Source organism: Astatotilapia calliptera, chromosome 17, assembly GCF_964374335.1.
Source record: "Astatotilapia calliptera chromosome 17, fAstCal68.1, whole genome shotgun sequence".
Lineage (NCBI taxonomy): Eukaryota > Metazoa > Chordata > Actinopteri > Cichliformes > Cichlidae > Astatotilapia > Astatotilapia calliptera.
In genome coordinates, this window is record NC_137438.1 from 14,078,203 (window position 1) to 14,099,114 (window position 20,912).

The window sequence follows — 20,912 nt, forward strand, 5'->3', positions numbered from 1 at the left end:
TTAGGAGGGATGCATGTTTAAGCCACCTTAGCACTGGCTTACCTTCCTTCCTGCATGTTTTGTTACATGCAAGTATTGAGCTTTTTACCCACTTCTTCTCTGCCGTGGCTTCTTCAGATATAGACTTAGCATATAAAACAAAAACTCTATCACCATTTACAGAATGAAACCCAACTTATTACATCATATTCAATATTTTTTTTATTTGTAACCTTGTTGTAACCTATGTTGTAACCTGTTTATTAGTGTTTCCTGTTGATGAACTTTACATACATTCTAAGTTAAAAAGTTTTTAAAAAGGCAAAAAACGCTGCCATATGACAACAGCAGAACAGAGCACGGAGACAATGAATAACAGAATAAGTGATCTAATGTGGAAAATTGTTTTCAGTCCTAGGTTGAGGCGGAGCTTCTGTAATCTTTCCGAGGCCCACACACAGAAGCCAAAGCCCTGCCGTTACCATAGAAACGACTCGCGGAGTATGGGAGATGCCACGAGCGACTCGCAATTGGTCACCTCGGATCGTTGTTCCGTCCCAACCTCCCCTATGATTTGTTTCATGTATTGCCCGTCTTAGAAGCTGCAACATGATTGGCTACCTTCTACATTCGCGGCCCGCCTCTGTGAGTAAGCGCTCCCAGCTGCACACACGTCGGGAAGAGTCGTGCGGACGACGTTGTACATTAAAGCGAAAGCTTAGTTGTTTTCAGGAGTAAAAAAGTTAATCTGCGGTTGACTGTTTTTGGAGTAGTACGCTTACTTGGAAATTCACAAAGTGGTGGGAAAGTTGGGAGACATGTAGAGACTTTTTGATCGCCGGTATTGTAGCTTGACGATGGAGGAGCCAGCGATAAGGCAAGGATTAATGTTAGCCAAATTAACGCTTTTTGGGGAGGATATTTTTGTTTTGTTTACGTTGGGATAAAACTTACGTTTTAAAATGGCGAGTTAAGCTAAGAGTCTTGTTCCAAGAGTGCGGTGGTGTATGAGAAGTGCGTCTAAACGTGCCTGAGTGTAATAAAAATGCTGACATGAATCTTTGCAGAGAGTTTGAGATGTCCCTGTCAGACGGTCCCTCTGACGACGACGACGAATTCCCGTCGACTTTACCCACAGATGGCAGCCACAGTGGGAGCATCCGCAAGGTCAGACACCCACACTCTTACATTCATTTCAAATAAAAAAAAAAAATACTGGATAAGTAAAATTAGAATACAGTCCACGAGATGATGCTGTGTGGCTTCACATGGGGATCTTATTGGACCTGTAATTAAAACTAAAGAACATGAAACCTGAATGTCATCGATAATCATGTAAATTGGCAAATGTAAACTTTAACTTAGGGAACAAAGAAAGTTAGCAGCAGGGATAATACCCACATTATTGGGAAAAAGAGCACATGTTTTCGCTGACCACATTTTCTGAGTTTTGACATAGTGACCATCCCAATACATCAGAGAAGGGCTGAACTGATCTAGCTCTATATTTACATATACCTTGGTTTCGTGTAGATGTTCACAGAGTGCTGATCGTATACCACTGTTAAATTATTAGTCTGTAATTTATTTATTTTTATGAGACTGTGTGACATCAGGATCCCCTGAAACATTGCTTTCCTGACATTGTTAAATAAAATGTAACAAATAAGTAAATCACAGAATATACATTTACCAAACTGTTAGTTATCACTTTTACCAATAAAAAAAAATAGATGATATATAATCTATGCATGCTGTATTAACAGCAGTGTGTAGTTACTTTGCTTACTGTATGTATATAATAGTGTGTTGTACCAAAAACCTCTTGGTGGTTGCTTTAGTCATTAGCTGGGTGCCACGGTTGCAAGTAGTGTACCTGGAGGATTGTGACATGTCTGCAAACAATTCCAAACTACTTGCCAAGTTGTCTGTGAAAAGCAAGAAGCAAAATGAGTGAGCATTTGCCTTCCAAAAAATTTGCAATTTTTAAAAATGTGTTTCTTTCAGCAGTCAGGCAGAAGTTTCACTGTTGAAGGCGAATGTTCTTTGCCTCCTGTTGGCAGTTTTTCACATTTTCACAAGTTTCTCTAACGCTTGGAGAGTAAACAGCAAGTGTTTACAGACAGTCAGCATCTTCCGTGCACCAGTCTGTTAGTGACCAAAGCAATCAGAAGTACGATTTTCAGTCTTTGTAACCTGCCCTGTCGTGGGAGATCAGTTCAGTTCACTGGAGGGTTACTTGATGTGCGCATGTTAAACAAACTCCTTTACTGGGAGGTAAAGAGATATATGAAGAAAAAGAGAGAGACAAACATAACAACTATATACTGTTGAGATTCCTGGAAGAGGGATAGAGAAGAAGATGGAAGGAGCAGTAGGGCATAAGAAAAAGGGAGTATTCAGCTTGTTTACAGTACAGCTCTGCCATCTGTCATGTAACTGTACATTTGTTTACCTCAGAGTGTGAAAGTGTGCTGTACTGTATGACACATGTCTGGTTTTAGTGAGCACACAAATTACCAGCTGTGAGGCAGTTCTTAAAGTATTGTGAGCAAATTGCCTCTGTTGAAGCAAGATTTTAAAAAGCTGTTAAATCTTCAAACACATGTACAGATCCTGTTAAAGTTTTTTATCTTCTGAGAGAATGTATGTCCTCTGCTTTGTTGTGGCACAGTATTATCATGTTAAGCAGTCACAATGACCTTCATGTGTTGTCACGTCCATCATCTCTATGCTATACTGGGTTTGTAGTGCGAAGTAATTCTTTCAGACTGCTCTCCACTGGCAGTAATGACATGCCATGGTGCCATGGTAAAACTGGGGTTAGTGTCATGTGAAAACAGGAAGGCTTAAAAAAAGTAATTTCTCACTGCGCCGTAGTCTGTTTGAGATTTATTTTCGATATATCAAATCTTATCCCCACTGTGGCTGTGTCTCTTACGGTTTCTTTTTTTTTGGACAGGATAATTTCCATCGGGGAAAACATTAGTTAGCTGGTTGTAAGTCTGCCATGCTGCTTCCAGTACTTCTTACTCAGATCATACAGCATGAAGTAATGTTGTCACATTTGCACAGCTGTTCTGTGTTTTCTTGGGCAGACTGCCAAAATATATTAACAGCCACCAAGTATATTTGGTAGTCTAGTGTAGCTGTCTTTTTTTTAAGTTTTAGGTTTTTCAGCAGCTTCCATGATGGATTTACTGGTACTACATCAGTTTGCTCCGGTTTTGCAAATTCATTAACTCAACCAGCCCTGACCCTTCCACTTTGTGTTTCTCTAAGGCTCGATATCATTCAGCTTCCTCTCCAGACTCCAGTGTTTCTCATACAGGGACTTGATAACGATATAAGTGGAAGTTCACATGCCCTTACCATCGTGTTTCTTTACAGTCTGGTCCACTTGCCAGTTTCTTTTGTTGCTATCTTTGATATTAGTCAGCTGCTTGAGTTTCTCATCCTGTAGTCAACTGGATGGTTTTAAACTGGTGTCTGGAAGTATCTGTGTTGTTCTTAGAGCAGCAGTCCCCAACTTTTTTGCGCCACGGACCGGTTTATGTCCGACAATATTTTCATGGACCGGCCTTTAAGGTGTCGCGGATAAATATAACAAAAATAAAACCAGTACTGGTACCAAAAAAATAGAAGATTTAATCATAAAACATAATTGAAAGACCCAGGGAAACCGAGTTACCGATAAAAACGATAACCCCATAACCTTTACACCCTTATAACATACAGCATCATTTACGCTATTGCTTGGAAAAGGGTTTGCTTTCTTGCCGGTGAGTAGATTAATTAAGATAGTCTAATTCTGTGGGAAATGCAACTTTTGTAGTTGGTCATTCAGTAATTCTTTTACCTCCTCCATTTCTTTATTTCATCTGCAGGGCTGTGATCCTTTGGCTCAGACTCAGCGCAGTAAGCTGCAGCATCGACGGGCTCGCATCAACCAGCAGATCAACAAGGAGATGCGTATGAGAACTGGAGCGGAGAACCTGTTCAGGTAAGACATTGCGACGGATCAGAACATTGCACGCACAATTTTTATTTTATTTTTAATTACTTTTCTGTTGTAATGTTACACGAGGGCAGCACGGTGGTGCAGTGGTTAGCACTGCTGCCTCACAGCAAGAAGGACCTGAGTTTGAATCTATCGTGTGTGTGGAGTTTGCATGTTCTCTCCAGGAACTTTAGCTTACTCCCATAGGTAGGGTGGTTGCAACCTGATATCACAATAGAACTTGAAATAGACACAGCAGTCCACGGTGTCCATTTCACGTACATGCGCACAGAAGTTGCAGTAACGGCAGAGGAAGATATTTTATTTCAAGCCAACATGAACATAATCGTGGAAAAGCATTTTAACAGACATTATTAACATTAACAGTTATATGTATATACATATTAGCTGCCTAGCTTAATCAATTTTGATGATTAAGGACCCTGGAATGTACTTCATACATTTTTCTCACTACCGAATTCGTGGCTTTAAATAGATTATTTCCTCCTTCTAGTAATGCAACATCTGCATGCGTGTCTGTTTCACAGTTTGGAGAGGCAAAAATGGACACGAATCTTCTTGGAAATAAGTGATGCAGTGCTGTAGTGTTGAGCTGCTTTTCCAATCCCATGGGTAAAAAATAGTGAAGCTTTGTGTTTGTCAGCTGTATCACAGTTGCTTTAAATATAATGTATATTCACTCATCACACAGCAACTTTTTCTGTTTGATTTTGTGAGAAATGCCATTCAGGTGCCATCTGTGTTGTCGTCTTTGTTAGTTGCCTCACATTTTTGGTTCAGTCGGTTGATGGGAAAAGGTCAGAGATCACTCCCATCCTAAAGAAACACACACACCAGCACCACCCAGTTTTACAGCTCTGTTTGTGTTCACTGTGTGTGAATATGGCTGTTTATGTGCTTGTGCTGGTTTATCTCCTCCCTGTTGTGCAAATATTTGCTTTTTTTGTATTAATGCTTTTTTCAAACAAAACAGTGAGTGAACACTGCATACTTTGGCAGCATGAGCACCACTGAAGCTAATCTCCCAACTCTCTGAACTGCTGGCCCTGTGTCTCGAAGCAGCCAGTTGTCATTCACACAAACCAGAGAGTTTTACTGGTGAGGAAAGTGAACGAAGTTAAAAATGAAATGTTCACATAGCATCAAGGTCTTGTCTCCGAGGACGTTGGCATCATCTTTGTCCAGTGTCTCTCCATGGCTCTCCTCTATATTCTGTCTCCTCAACTCATTCTCAACACGTCCATGTTTATTGCCCACTCAGAGGTAAATTAGTACAGAGCCTCAGAGTATATGCATGAAGTATGTGGATACATTTGCTCTAAACCTCTGCCGTGGCAGTTTTAGAATGTTTAAAGTATGAGCAGACCGCTGTGCAAAAGTCTCTGGAAAGACATGGGACATGCTGCTGCTCCAGGACTATTCGGGAGGAGGAGTAGGAGGAGCCACTTAATTAAAGCAAAGAGCTCCTTTCTGCTTCCTCAGTGGTGCCGCATTAAAATCTAATCTAATCAAAATAACCATGTTTTTAATTTAAGACAGACACTGTTGTCTCAGGACTTGTTTTTGCAACAACTGGTAAAGTTGAAAAAAAGCTTTCTTCTTTCTTTTTTATTTACTCTGTACTCTGTATTATTTTATTGTATTATTACGATGCTTCAAAATGCTCCCATAAGTTTAGTTAGTGTAGAAAACCACAGCTGGTATGAGATTAATAAATTACTCTTTTGATGCCCTATCTGTCGTTCTATTTGCAAATTCTTATTTCATAGTCAAGCCAGTTTGAGTGGCCTGACTGCAGTGGCTGTTGCTGTTTTGTTTTCTAAATGTTTCAAATGATGAAACAGTCCTTAAAGTAATTACTGTGTAACAGGGTGTTAATTTATTTTTATTTGTCTTTTCAATGTTTCCCTAGCTCCACATTTGACCTATTTAGGCTCTTATCCCGAAAGGTGATGACTCAGTTTACTGGATATAAAACAAGCACTCTCTCCCGTTCTATTGGGACGCCCGGTCACATAGACAAAGACCCCCACACAACCCGTCAGCCTGTAATCAGCTAGCTTTGTGTCTGCCCCCGTCCTGTTCCCATGCAGAGATTCCCAGCGGTGCTCTGGCAAGCTCATCCCCCACTTATTTGTCTGGTGCTGTCAGACCTTTTTTTTTCTGTCCTTCTTTTTCCAGTCAAGTGGAACACATAGACACATGAACACACACATACACAAAAACATGTAGCTTTCACTTGCACTTCACTTGTTGTGAAACTGTTGTGGAACTGTGTCATGGTATTAGTGCTGGTGTGTGGGAGTCGATGTTTGTGTGTGTTTGTATGTAGGGGGGTTTGGGATGCTAATTAAATACAGGGGAGGGGGTGTCACTAATCAGGGTTTGTGATTGGCTAATGAAGACGTCATGTTTTGTGCTGCATGTAGGAGCTCAGCTGAGGGGCTGTAATGTTGTTTAAACATCATCCCAGTGACAGGGGTCCATGCAGACCCCAGAGGTCTGCAAAATATCTCTGCATGTGAGATATTTTTCTTATCTCACAGGTGCTTTATATAATTTATTTCATTTATTTATTTAGAAAGAGGGGCAATAGATATTAATGAACATTTAAACAAATGTAAATATGCCAGATTATAGCCTTGTGCTAATTTCCATCTGCAGACCCTCTGGCAGGTTGGTGTTAAACACAAGTTAGTAAAAACATACAGAGACACTATTTACAGGTCATGTGACAAGGACTATTGCTCAGTTTTTTAATGACTTTGTCGATCAGTTTGTTCTTAATGATATCAAAACATTGTTTTCTGTTTCTGCTTTGGTTAGTGCTTTTAAAATAATTAAAATGTGTTATGGCGACAGGAAAAAAAACTTCTAACATTTAAACTTCTCTGATTCTTCATCTCATAAGCAAGAAATACTTGTGTTACCCTTCCGGAGCTGCAGCATGTTGTGTGTGTAAGTGGATGTGTGTGAAGGGGATATTTGGCAGCCTTTTTAATGCTGACTAATCAGATTGGCCCTGGCTTGATCCTACATATCGGCGTTTGTGTGTGTGAGACTGGGAGAGGCAGTGACAGATGAGGAGAGAGGTGAAGCTGAAGTGGTCTAACTGGAAAGCTTAACCTGATTTAAAAAGTCCTCAAAAGTGAGCTTCAGTTGTGTGTTTGAACTGAGATTGGTCATGTGTTAAAGGATAACATGGAAAAAATGCCACAAATTTTTCAAATTCAAAGTGATGTGAGTGTTCTGGTAACAGGTATATGCAACTGAAGCTGAAGTGCTATTTCAAGATAAACACTCAAACATATGTTTTTTTTTAGCTCTTTACCGCTCAGCCATAAAAGGCTGATGGGGTGTTGTAGTCATCCCTCCAGATGGGCAGCTGGGCAGGCTGGACACCTAAGTTTGTGATAACTCAAGAAGGAAGTCACCTAGGATTTTCAAATGCCATAGGTGCATCTACCAAAAACCTCGGATGAGTTTGAGTCTTAGTGACCTCAACCTAAAGGTCAAAGGTGAGGGGTAGTTTTCTGAAAAGCTTGTGAATGTGATAACTCAACAACAAGGCGACGTAGGAGCTACAAATTGATATCATCGATGTATCTCCTAGAAATATCTGAGGATTTTGAATCCTCAAAGTCGAGGTCAGAGGTTTAGTTTTCTGAATTTTTTTTGAATATGATAACTCCAGAATGCGACAGTGTATTCATATTCATACCACAGGTGCATCTACTGAAAATCTTGGATGAGTTCGAATCTCAGTGACCTCACTCTCAAAGTCAGAGTAAGTTTTCTGAAAGTCTTGTGAAATCGATAACTTGAAAACAAGGCGACGTGGAGTTTGTAGAAACATCTCCAAAACTGACACCAGATTTCCCGCTAAAACAAGATACAGAATAGATGGGGTGGATAGATGGGCCAGAGGAAATGTAAGTAAATTTGATGTTGCAGGCCTTTATTTTTTCAGTTCATCTAAACTCAACCATTTCTTCTACATTTCTGTGAATTTGACACAGTGCCCATTTTGATGCATTTCTCTCCTTCATGGATAGAATGTCTTTATGACTGCAAAGTCCCAATAATTTTGTGCACTGTTTAGGACCAATAATGGAGGAATTCTCTACCACTTTTCTAAACAACAACATTGTAAACTAGAGATGCTTCAGATTTCTGGGAACATTGTGTACCCCATAGAAGTATGAGCTGGCATTAGTCATCGACCCTCTCATTGTTTTTGGAGGGTGAACCGGAGAAAGTGGTTGACAGAGGGAGGAGAAGGTGGAGAGAGCTGCATAAATTAAAGAGAGGCTTTTTTTTGCCTTCACCCCATCCTGAATTTATGTTCTCAGAAAAGTTTGCTGCATCCACTAATACTGAATGAAAGTAGCAAGTCAGTTTTTAGCTGTGTTGTTCTAATTGTGATACTGGGCTCTACGACAAAGCAGATTAGGAATCAGCCCAAGTACTGTTTTTAGAAAGCCCACAAAGAAGTATTGAGAACTGAAAAACAAAACAAAACACCTGGACGTCTTTGTGTTTTATTCTGCAGGGCGACAACCAACAACAAGGTGAAGGAGACGGTGGCTCTAGAGCTCAGCTTTGTCAACTCCAACCTGCAGCTGCTCAAAGAGGAGCTGGAGGAACTTAACAGCAGCATGGACGTCTACCAGACAGACAGGTGCACAAATGCATGCGTATTTGTCCCATTAATTCCAGGCCGTGCTTATTAGACTAATGATCATTATAATTGGGGAAAACAAGCATCCATTATATTTTTGTAGTGACGCTGGCACTGGGTGTATAACCTCCTTGTACTTGGATATTTGTGATGACCAGTCCTTAGAAATGTTATCTTTGTTTTTTAATAATAGGATGGGGTTTAAGTCAAAGTTGGGTTTCAGTCACATTTATTTAAACAGACTAAAGGAAAAAAGCATCCACATGTGTGTCATGCATTCTGTCACAGCCATAAGATTTTTGCCTCCACGGCTCCGTATCGTGTGAGGGAAAAATCCCCTGATTAGAGTATAGTCAATAACCCTGTGGTGGCAGTGTGCACATTTGTTGTTATTGTGAATGGCAGTAGGTAACTGTGGGGGGTGACAGGCTTACTGCTTGGCTTTAGCTTTTCTGATTAGCAGGATGAAGCACTGAGAATAGTGCTCGCTGGTTTTGAAAACAAGCAGATGGCAGCAGCAGTCATTGCCGAAACCTACACTACCTCTGTTAATTTCTTTTTGTAGTGAGGCTGTCAATGTTCCAATGATCCCACTTGGCTTAAAAGAAACCAAAGAGGTGGATGTCACTGTTGCTATCAAGGTGAAGTCAGCATCTATCTACCTCCTTCTCTTTATTTATCCAGTTTGTTGTTCTTTTCAAGAAAAACTTGTGTTTGAGTAAAAGATTATTGCAATAAATGTATCCTAATAAAAGTTACTGAATCAATGTTTTTAAGCTTATTTTACAAGCAGTGTTTATATTTTTATGCTAATTTACATTAGTTGGCCTGACTTCTTTTCATTACTTGTTCATTACTAAACATTTGACACAGATGGGTAGTTTGATGAAATATCATATTTTTGTGCTTATTTGCTTTCCTTTTTCCAGATAGTATGGAAGAATAACCAAAATCATCTTCATGTGGACACGTGAAGATAATTCTTTTGTCACCGTGTCTCTGTCTGCCTTCACAGGACTTCATATGTGAGCACTACGGGGAGGACAGCTTTCTCTATGACAAGGAAATCAAAGAGCTTATGGAACTTAGACAGGTTAATAAATTCACCCATACAGTTTGATCCAGAGTAAACATTCTGCTCATCATGGGTAGAAAAACAAGTGGAATGAAAAGTATTGATTTATTTAAAGTTGATGTCTCTTTTAGGCTGTCTGTAGCTGACATTAAATGAGTGTTAACATTTAGTTTATTGATTATTCAATCAGGCCATGCGTACACCCAGTCGAAACCAGGCCGGTCTGGAGCTGCTAATGGAGTACTACAATCAGCTGTACTACCTGGATCAACGCTTCTTCTCTGCTCAGAAGAATCTGGGTGTTCATTTCCACTGGTATTATATGATAGCATAATTTAAATACTGAAGGGTTATCATAATCATTAACATGCATTTTACAGTATGTGCAATATGCAGTAAAATAAAAATGGGCAAAGGAACAGTTTTTTAAATGTGCACTTTAGCCGTGTTGTTACTACATCCTGGTGCCTTACTGCTGCTCTCTCTTTCAGGAGAAAATCGAAGCATTCAATAGTTGTTTTCCAGGGACAGATTTATGTAATGTGACTATAAAACCATTTTTCCAGAATTAAAATCTCATTTATGTTTCTAAGTGGTTGGCTACAAATTTTAGTTGAGCTTGAAGGTGCTAATTATGAAGCAGAGCATGGATGGCAGTGTCTCATTCCATGACTGTAAAAAAAAAAACTTAAGCTTAATAGAAACTTTTGTTCCAGCAGCTTAAACTCTGGAGGGGCTTTGCTCATTGGTGGTTCCCTTTTCGTTTGTCATTCAGGTATGACTCTTTGACTGGCGTTCCATCGTGTCAGCGTGCGCTGGCCTTCGAGAAGGGAAGTGTGTTGTTCAACATCGGAGCCCTGTACACGCAGATCGGCGCACGACAGGACCGCTCTGCAACAGCTGGCATAGACCGAGCTATAGATGCTTTTCAGCGTGCTGCAGGTAGCACAATGGCAAAATCATACATCAAAATACTTGATTTCTCGTTTTGTGAGCCTTCAAATACGAGGGGCTTGTTTTTTACACAAAACAGCACAAGGCAATATAGTCCTAGTGCTGGTCCCAAGTCCAGATAAATAGGGAGGGTTGCATCAGGAAGTGCAGCTGATGTAAAATCTTGACCAGATCAAAGATGCAGATCATAAAAAATGAATTTTTCATTCTGAATTTGCCGGGTCTGGGTTAACAATGACTGCATACTAACCCTTATGCCGCATGTGCAAACTGCAAGATAAAGGAGACTGCAAGGCAGTGTTCTGTAGATTGTAGCTAAGCATGAGCAGAGAGGGATAAAGGTGGTGAGCCATACAGTGGGGCAAAAAAGTATTTAGTCAGCCACCGATTGTGCAAGTTCCCCCACTTAAAATGATGACAGAGGTCAGTAATTTGCACCAGAGGTACACTTCAACTGTGAGAGACAGAATGTGAAAAAAAAAATCCATGAATCCACATGGTAGGATTTGTAAAGAATTTATTCGTAAATCAGGGTGGAAAATAAGTATTTGGTCACCTCAAACAAGGAAAATCTCTGGCTCTCACAGACCTGTAACGTCTTCTGTAAGAAGCTTTTCTGTCCCCCACTCATTACCTGTATGAATGGCACCTGTTTGAACTCATCATCTGTATAAAAGACACCTGTCCACAGCCTCAAACAGTCAGACTCCAAACTCCGCCATGGCCAAGACCAAAGAGCTCTCGAAGGACACCAGGAAAAGTATTGTAGACCTGCACCAGACTGGGAAGAGTGAATCTACAATAGGCAAGCAGCTTGGTGTGAAAAAATCAACTGTGGGAGCAATCATCAGAAAATGGAAGACATACAAGAGCACTGATAATCTCCCTCGATCTGGGGCTCCACGCAAGATCTCATCCCGTGGGGTCAAAATGATCATGAGAACGGTGAGCAAAGATCCCAGAACCACACGGGGGGACCTGGTGAATGACCTGCAGAGAGCTGGGACCAAAGTAACAAAGGTCACCATCAGTAACACACTACAACGGCAGGGAATCAAATCCCGCAGTGCCAGACGTGTTCCGCTGCTGAAGCCAGTGCATGTCCAGGCCCGTCTGAAGTTTGCCAGAGAGCACATGGATGATACAGCAGAGGATTGGGAGAATGTCATGTGGTCAGATGAAACCAAAGTAGAACTTTTTGGTATAAACTCAACTCGTCGTGTTTGGAGGACGAAGAATACTGAGTTGCATCCCAAGAACACCATACCTACTGTGAAGCATGGGGGTGGAAACATCATGCTATGGGGCTGTTTTTCTGCCAAGGGGACAGGACGACTGATCCATGTTAAGGACAGAATGAATGGGGCCATGTATCGTGAGATTTTGAGCCAAAACCTCCTTCCATCAGTGAGAACTTTGAAGATGAAACGAGGCTGGGTCTTCCAACATGACAATGATCCAAAACACACCGCCCGGGCAACAAAGGAGTGGCTCCGTAAGAAGCATTTGAAAGTCCTGGAGTGGCCTAGCCAGTCTCCAGACCTCAACCCCATAGAAAATCTGTGGCGGGAGTTGAAAGTCCGTGTTGCTCGGCAACAGCCCCAAAACATCACTGCTCTCGAGAAGATCTGCATGGAGGAATGGGCCAAAATACCAGCTACTGTGTGTGCAAACCTGGTAAAGACCTATAGTAAACGTTTGACCTCTGTTATTGCCAACAAAGGTTATGTTACAAAGTATTGAGTTGTATTTTTGTTATTGACCAAATACTTATTTTCCACCCTGATTTACGAATAAATTCTTTACAAATCCTACCATGTGGATTCATGGATTTTTTTTTTCACATTCTGTCTCTCACAGTTGAAGTGTACCTCTGGTGCAAATTACTGACCTCTGTCATCATTTTAGGTGGGGCAACTTGCACAATCGGTGGCTGACTAAATACTTTTTTGCCCCACTGTACATGAAGCTAAGGGAAAGAGTTGTGGAAGCTAGGTTAAGAAGAGGTTTGATCAGCGAGCAGCAGTCTGGCTTCGTGGCAAGAACTACACATGCAATGTTTGCTTTGAGAGTATTGATGGAGGTCAGAAAGAGCTTCACTGTTGTCTTTTTGAATCTAGAGAACGCATGTGTTAGGGTACCAAGAATAGGAAATATTGATATGGCATGAGTAAGTCAGGAGTGACAGAGAAGAATGCAACATGTAAAGAGGAGGGATAGTGGATATATTGTGTAAAGGATGTTGAAGATGAAGCTTCCAGGCAGAAGGAAAAGAAGAAGACCTCAGAGGAGCAAAGGAGGACGTGCAGAGGGTTGCTGTGACAGAAGACAATGCTAGGGATAGGGCGAGATAGAGGCAGATGATTCACTGTGGCAATCCCTAAAAGGAGCAGCCAAAACAAGAAGATTGCCATTAATATAACAGATTTTGTTGTTGTTTATAATCAGCTATTGATGATTTTGAGGTACCCAATCCTGTAAATTTAAAGCTTTTGTTCAGTTGTTTTTATTATATACTTTTGATATAATAAACATTGATATCAGGATGTTTGAATTCACATGGCTAATTGGTAATTTATTTATTTTTTAATGTGTAGGTGCATTTAATTATCTTAAAGAGAATTTTTCCAACGCTCCAAGTCTGGACATGAGTAGTCCATCACTCTGCATGTTGGTGCGGCTCATGCTTGCCCAGGTACAGGAGTGTGTGTTTGAGTGCATCACCCTGACCACACAGGACACGCACTTTACCTCCCAGCTCCGGCTGGCACAGGAGGCTGCACGGGTGAGTAAATACATATGTGCTTTGTTTGTGTTATTACCCTTAATGCCCTATGTTTAACTGTATGCATGTGTGTTTTTTGTAGGTGTCAGATGTTTACTTGTTAGTGCAGCAGACTATGACACAGCCTTTGATGAAGGACTACGTGCCATTTTCATGGGTGTCCATGGTTCAGGTAAAATCTGAACACTTCCGCGCTCTCTCCCACTACTACGCTGCTGTTGCACTCTGCGACCACATGTGTAAGTACAAAATTTACTCACATGTTCATTAGGGAGAGTTCATACTTCTTGTTTTGTAGATAACCTTCTGCCTTGGCTATATTTAATTTTGAATTAAAGCAGTACACTTGTGTCTTTAAAAAGTCTTAAAATCAAGTTGAAGCTTGTTACATACGTAAGACACTTTTTGCTGCTAATTTATAAACAGACTGTAATGTAATATTTTTTATCAAAGACTGACATTCTTGGTGGTGTGAGAGTGGTGTCAGACTGATCCAGCGGGCAGTGTGCGACGTTATCTTGTCTGTGCTTGTCATCTTGTCAGCAGTCTGTTAATGCCTAATGAGGCAAATTCATCAACAAAGCTGTTTTCCTCTGTCACCTATGGAGTACACCTCTGTCTTGTGTATCACCTATGCAGCATCAAAAGCACTGTGTTTTGAAGAAGAAAACTGACATTTCTAGTGATTTACCCAATAAACCTAACTATTGTATTCTTTTCCAGAGATAATGCTCACCTAATTAGCATTTCTAAACAGATCTTAGCTGTATATATTTTTCCATAGTGTTGGCAGGAGGGGAGGAAGAGGAGGAGGAAGCTGAGAAGGCCTTCCTTCAGTGCCATGCCAGTGTTCCTGCTGGGCCACAACTCAGCCAGGTTCTTCAAGATCCTGAAAAAAGACGAAAACTTGGTGAGTTTGTATTCATCACGTAGCTGCTATGAGCTGCGTTGTGCAAGCATCTTGAAAATGAACCAAAATGCTCATGTTATAACTTGAATAGTTATATTCCCATTCTTTGAAACCTTTATTTTTTTAATAATAATTTCTGCTTACATGAAGGTAAGGCCCACCTGCGGCGTGCTGTAATCAGACATGAGGAGGCCATGCGTGTCCACAGTCTGTGCAAGATCCTGAGAAAGATGGATATCCTGCAGGATGTGCTCTCTGTCACACACAAACGTTCCCTGGACAAATACTCAGAGCTCGACCGAGAGGACGACTTTGATGAAATTGCAGAGGCCCCAGAGATACAGTGTGAGTGTCACGTATAATCGTAAAGTCAGTGATTACATTTTCTGTTTGATTAAATCATAGTGACTAACTGGCTTCTTTACCAGCTCATACCCACCAGAAACCAGACGTCATTCCACCCAACTTCTCCACAGTCAAGGTTACTGATATCTTCCAAAGACTGGTAAGTCCCACAGGGAAGAAATAGTACACACTTGGCAGATACCTACCCAGGTTAGGTAACCATTAAAATTGTTTCCTGTTCTTATGCTCTAGGGTCCACTGTCAGTGTTCTGTGCGAGGGCTCGCTGGGGCCCGATGCGTGTGATCTGCCTGAATAAGAGAGAAGGAGGACTGGGGCTCACGCTCAGAGGAGACTCTCCTGTCCTGGTGGCTGGAGTGGTGCCTGGAGGCTGGGCAGAGGTGAGATATACCCTGCACATCTAGAGAAGATTCTGTGAGAAGAAAAGATCTTCTCTTGTATTCTTGTAGTCTTATTTCTATTCTATTTTTATCCTCTCAAAAGGAATTGATTTGCAGTTTGATTCTAAGATTTAAATATTTTAAGACCTGCTTTCCTGTCTACTTATTGTATTATTATGGGGTCTACCTTACAATATAAAGTGCCTTGAGGTGACTGTTGTGATTTGGCGCTGCATAAATACAGTTGAATTGAACTTGATTAAGTAGTTAACTGCAAAAAAGAGCCATTCATTTGTTATTTAGAAAAGAGTTGTGATGGACATGAAGGAGACAAAATGCAATACACTTCCTTCTTTTGTCTCCTTCTTCATTGTGGGAATATATTGCGGGCCTGCATACTTGCATGAAAAAAATGAGGTCAAAACATGTAATTAAGATGAACTAATGATGTTACATGATGTGTTCAGGAGGCTGGACTGAGGGAAGGAGACTACATAGTAGCAGTAGATGGAAAGGACTGTAAGTGGGCCAAACATGGTGAGGTGGTCCACATGCTGAAGAGCTGCAGTGACAGAGGGGTGGAGATCAGTGTGGTCACATTACACTCACATGATACACAGGTAAATATGTGTATGAGCTATGTAGGGTATTCATAAGCATGTAGATTTCAGATAAACTTCCTTCGTAGAGACGTAGAGAACAATAAATTGTTGCAAAGCTTTTTGGTGGCATTTCTTTTTTGTTGTTTTCCATGGATGTCTAGCCCTTTTCCAGCATAAGCAGCATGAAAAGGCCGTGCTCAGTGACCTTTTTTCAGAATTTACCCTTCTGTCTCTCTGATGGATGCTTTTTACCCCTCACCTGTAAAATGCTGAAACAAGGGAATATGAGTGTTTGTCATTTGATTACATTTGAGCCATCTTTATACTAACCTAGTATTAGCCTGAAGGCTCAGGTCAATGCAATACTTTATTTTCAAACCTTTGAATCAAAACTGAAAGTCTCTTCTTTGATTCCTTAAATTGTGGAAATATCTGTGGGGTTTGTCTGCTGTTTCAGTGGTTGTGTACCTGTGTGTATGCTTTTTTGTTTCTTAGCAGGTGGAGAGGAGGGCAGTTATGCTGTCGCTGTGCAGCGACAAAGAAAACACTCGGCATCGTCTGCTGTCTGGGGCTAAAGGCCAGAGCTCCGCCTCTTTGCTGAACTGGAACAGGAAGAAAAAGAGGGAAGGCAGCACGATCACAAAAAGACTTGGAAGCGCTTTCAGTTTGTCATTCGGAAGCATCCGAGACACTGAGGCCATGTACTAAGAGACGACTTCAGAAGAATCACTCAGGGAATAGCAGCGGAGCACACGGTACAAGTACAGCAGACACAAAAAAACAGCCTCTCCTGAGTTGAGGAGGTAGGTGATGATGCAAAGCTGGGACAAAGGAAAAGAAAAAACATGTATAGTCAAGGAACACCTGCTGTGCCAGGTTCTTCTTGCACACTCCAGCATATCTGACATCTTCGTCAGTTAATCATTGAAATGTGATGTTTATTACTTTTACCCATTGTACAAAAGTGAATTTGAAGTATCACAGAATTGTGTCCTGGCATCTTTCTAACAGAGACTGCGCAGTAGGGAAGTCGATAGTGGAAATATGTCTGTAATTTCTCACCTGAAGTCACTACTATGAAGGATCTGTTTGCAAATGAGCAGCACAATATGGCACTGCCCACATCCAAGATACCATGGCTTCACTTTTTGGGACTGTCTACATTGTACAGGCCTTGAACAGTGTCCCCAGTTCCTACACTGGGGTAACCTGACTTTGAATTTAAATTGCATGTTTAGGAAGAATGTGGTGGCAATGTATATAAAGTCAGTAAGTGTGTGAGTAAATAGATGCAAATTTTCCACAGGGCCTAGCAAAGTTACATTTGTAGAATTTCAATGAGCTTTATGTCATATAAGTGCAGTAGCTACAAAAATAAAAGCACAAAAGTATAAAGGGAGCAAAATAACAGAACTGAGGCTTCTTCTTAATTAATTTCAAGGCTTTACAAACATACATGCTTGCTGTGTTGAAGCTGACAGCTGTACAGTACCCTTCTTTATGGACACACTTTAAGTGTTCAAGCACTGTACAATTCTGCCTGATACAGCTGGCAAAGTTATTTGGTAAGAATAAAGAAAAAAAAAAAACAGCTTCTGTCAGAGTGTAGTGGTTTACACAAATTACTTTGGGGTTGCGTCAGAAGAGATATCTGGTGTAAAAACCTGCCAATGTGGTGCTACCCACTGTGATGATCCCTTGTAAATACAGCTGAAAGTAGCTTCTCTAAATGTTAATAATCGTTGAAGAAGATAGAGCAGAATTAGCAAGGAAGCACAAAATGGGACCGAATAGACCAGCAGTCACCTGTGATTAACCACTGAAGGCCTCCAACGGTTAATCTGTTCACTTCTGACAGAAAGCACATTCAGTTTTTAATAGATTAGGATTAATTCAGACAGTCAGTTCAACCTGGATTTATTACTAAAAGTGTCATGTTGGAATTAATCCTTAGATCATTTTTTTATGTTTAGTTTTATCATTTCTAGGTGACTAAAGCACTTGAACTTTGCTCTGTTTTCTAATGTAGTTTTAGTATTTTGAATGCACTGTGACAAATATTTTGTAAATGTAGTTTCAGGTTTTACAATAATGCCTATGATGTACTCACATTGAGAGGATGTGTGTTTGGATGTCAAATGTGATAGAGAGCGATCATGTAGGAAAAGCATGACATGAGGTGTGATTACATCAAAGTCCACTGTGTTTAACAATGTCCAGCCACTGTACTGTATGTTAGAAACAGCCAATGTTGCATCTGTAGTTGTAAGAGCTGTATTGAGAAAATGTTTCTTTCTTTAAATCAATGCTGTTTGAACTTTTTGTAAAATTTTGATACAACTTGAAGTAGCATTTTGTTCCAGCTTAAAATGAATGTTATTTGAGTTTGTCGTGTTCACTGTGACATGACGGTCCATAGTCATGAGTGTGGAAAGCATGAGGGGACAAGAGCAAAAATTAGTGTTTATCTGAGTCTTGTTTCGTCTAGAAAATCTTAAATATAGTTTTAAAAGGTCTGACAACTTCTTTCACAATGATGATATTCACATTCCTTTGGAAATTAGCAACTTTTGTGCCACTTTTGACAGTAAGAAGACTATTGCGATGCGATACCATGATTCGTGCATCCACCAGAGTATGAATGTTAGATAGAAAGAAAAACACTTAAGCATAGAAAAAATTGCTTGTATGAATAGACATGAACGAGGTACGTTGTATAAAGCACTTTGATTGCTCAGCTATAGTAGAAAAGCACTATATAACAACCAGTCCATTTAACATTTACTTTTCTCCACTTGTGTTAGCACAGAGATGCTAATTTCTTTCCTCTGTTCACTAACATCAACTACTCCAGTTTCTGGAACTGAGATAACAGTTTCATTTTCTCCATCCTGTGTTTGAACATTCTTGATAACCCGTTTTTGACCCGAGGCTGCCAGATAATCTTTCCTCCATCCTGCTTTTGAAACATTTTTTAATTCCCTGTTGAGACACTGAGTTACCAAATATGCTTCTCTACATCCTATTTTTTCCATTACATTTCAGTTCACATTGTCAGCAGGTTTCCAGATACACTTTCCCTATTCTACTTGTTATATTTGTCTGCTTAATTTGTATTTGTTGAGCATTCTCCTGTACTGTGTTTAGCCCCAATAAAATTTAGCAATTACATGTTATGAAATATAGCATGTCTGTCTTCTGAGACATGCAGCTTGTGGGGATAGGTTAATTGGATAATCCAAATTGCCACTAGGTGTGAATGTGCGAGTGAATGTGAGTGCGAATGGTTGTCTGTCCCTGTGTGTTGGCCCTGCGACAGACTGGCGACCTGTCCAGGGTGTACCCCGCCTCTCGCCCTATGACAGCTGGGATAGGCTCCAGCACCCCCCCGTGACCCTGAAAAGGATAAGCGGAAGTGAATGGATGGATGGATGGATGGATGGGAAATATACTCACACCCCTTATCAGTTCAGGTGCTGTAGGAAACTGGTTCAAATGAAAGAACGTTGCTACAATCCAGCACCTGATTTCAGCTCTCTGTTTTCACAGCTTAAGTAAGGCCAGTGTACATCTAGGCCATGATTTTCTTCCATCTTCCTTCACTCGAAAGCTAAATCTTTGTCAGAAAGTATTACTCAGTGGTCTTATCATTGCATTTCCGTTCTCTGCAAGCATTGTTGCATGCAGTTATGTGGTCAGATGTGTTTGATCAGTAGTGGTTTCCATTTGTGACTACAAATGGAAACCAGATGGGATTTTCTGCAGTATGAGATCTTGTTCCTTTCCTTCAGATTACACATTTATATGCAGGAAATGCAGATTGCTCCTCAAGCAGTCTACCTATTGTTGATGAACTGCTGCTGCACGGCTTTGGTTTACTTGCACCCAATGTTGATAAGTTAAACTTCTGATGCTTTCAAATCCATAACACCCTGTTTCTTAGGGATCAAGCCATTTCAGACAGAAACCACTGAGAAACGTGACCACACACATCTCCACAGTTGCCCAACAGCACAATTACGTTGACACCCTTTGCCAGCTTCAATGGCAGTTTTTAGGGCCAGCTGCACTTTCAGCAAAACACTTAGCACTGCACAAATACCAATCCAGCCAGTTTTATGGCAGAATGCGGTTCTACACCAAACGACCCAAGTTCAGTCAGAAAAGTTTCTTCTAGCCAACATCAGCTGTTTTCAAATTTGTTCGGTAGTAATAGTGGCTCTTTTCCACAGGCATAAATCATCAAGAGATCCATTTTCATTCACGTAGACAACCCAACCTTGTTTGACATAACCATCTTAGACAGAAGCAACTGCTGTCTTTGACTTAACATGACTAGATTTAGAAATTTGGTTCATTTCATCCCAAACCTGCTTTTCTGAATTTTCAGTCACTCCCTATTATGTGAATTAAAATGTGTACCATCAAAGTGTCACTACTCATTACAAGCCTTCAACATTAGATTCATTTCTCTCACTGTCTACATTTAACTTCCGATCCCCGATCCTAACACGTCATTAGCATTTAGTCGGTATACAATCACAGCCACCCCGTGCAAATCCATTCTGCTTTCTTTGGGGATCTGCCAGGGCCAGAAGCCACTGCTGACTGTTGAAGAGACGCTGGCCTAACTTGTTTCGTTTGGAGTTAGTAAAAGTTGAGATTAAGTTAATAGAAATTCATTTTTTTCCTTGTCTGTACTTTTTTGTGTGATTATTAAGTAAGTCTTAAATTGGCTTTATAATTGTATTTACAGCTCCCAGCTTAAATTTAAGGTGTTGCAACCTGCAGATGCACTGCATTATTTTGCAATGACATAGATTTATGTCTGTTGACTATGTGTTTCTATCACTACAAAAACTTTGTTTATGGCATTAGAAAAATAGATTTGAACTCTTTGAAAATACTTTTTAAATCTTTTTATTGTGATTAGACCCAAATACTTTTTTTGTTATGTCCTCTCTGGCTTTCCGTGTGTGTGTGTGTGTACATTTGAGTAAATGCTTGGAATTGACTGTTTTTAAGAGAAATGAATTTGTGTTTTTGCCTGAATATGTGACCATCCCTAATACTGCATTTGGGGATTTGCACAGTACTTTTTTCCTTAAATAAATACAATAAAAGTGAATAATGACCTGCTGCCATTCTTACTGTTGCATTT

At 40.4% G+C, this 20,912-nt stretch overlaps 1 protein-coding gene across 1 annotated transcript; it reads left to right on the plus strand.

Annotated features, from left to right (window-relative positions):
• Positions 1 to 614: 614 nt before the first annotated feature.
• Positions 615 to 20,890, plus strand: rhpn1 (rhophilin, Rho GTPase binding protein 1). Its single transcript, XM_026147024.2, has 16 exons — positions 615 to 856; positions 1,047 to 1,146; positions 3,867 to 3,982; positions 8,553 to 8,681; positions 9,247 to 9,322; positions 9,697 to 9,774; positions 9,947 to 10,071; positions 10,532 to 10,698; positions 13,308 to 13,495; positions 13,578 to 13,734; positions 14,280 to 14,405; positions 14,556 to 14,750; positions 14,834 to 14,910; positions 15,003 to 15,149; positions 15,617 to 15,769; positions 16,247 to 20,890. The coding sequence occupies exons 1-16, from the start codon at positions 837 to 839 to the stop codon at positions 16,457 to 16,459; spliced, it is 2,067 nt and encodes a 688-aa protein (XP_026002809.2). The 5' UTR covers positions 615 to 836; the 3' UTR covers positions 16,460 to 20,890.
• Positions 20,891 to 20,912: the final 22 nt, after the last annotated feature.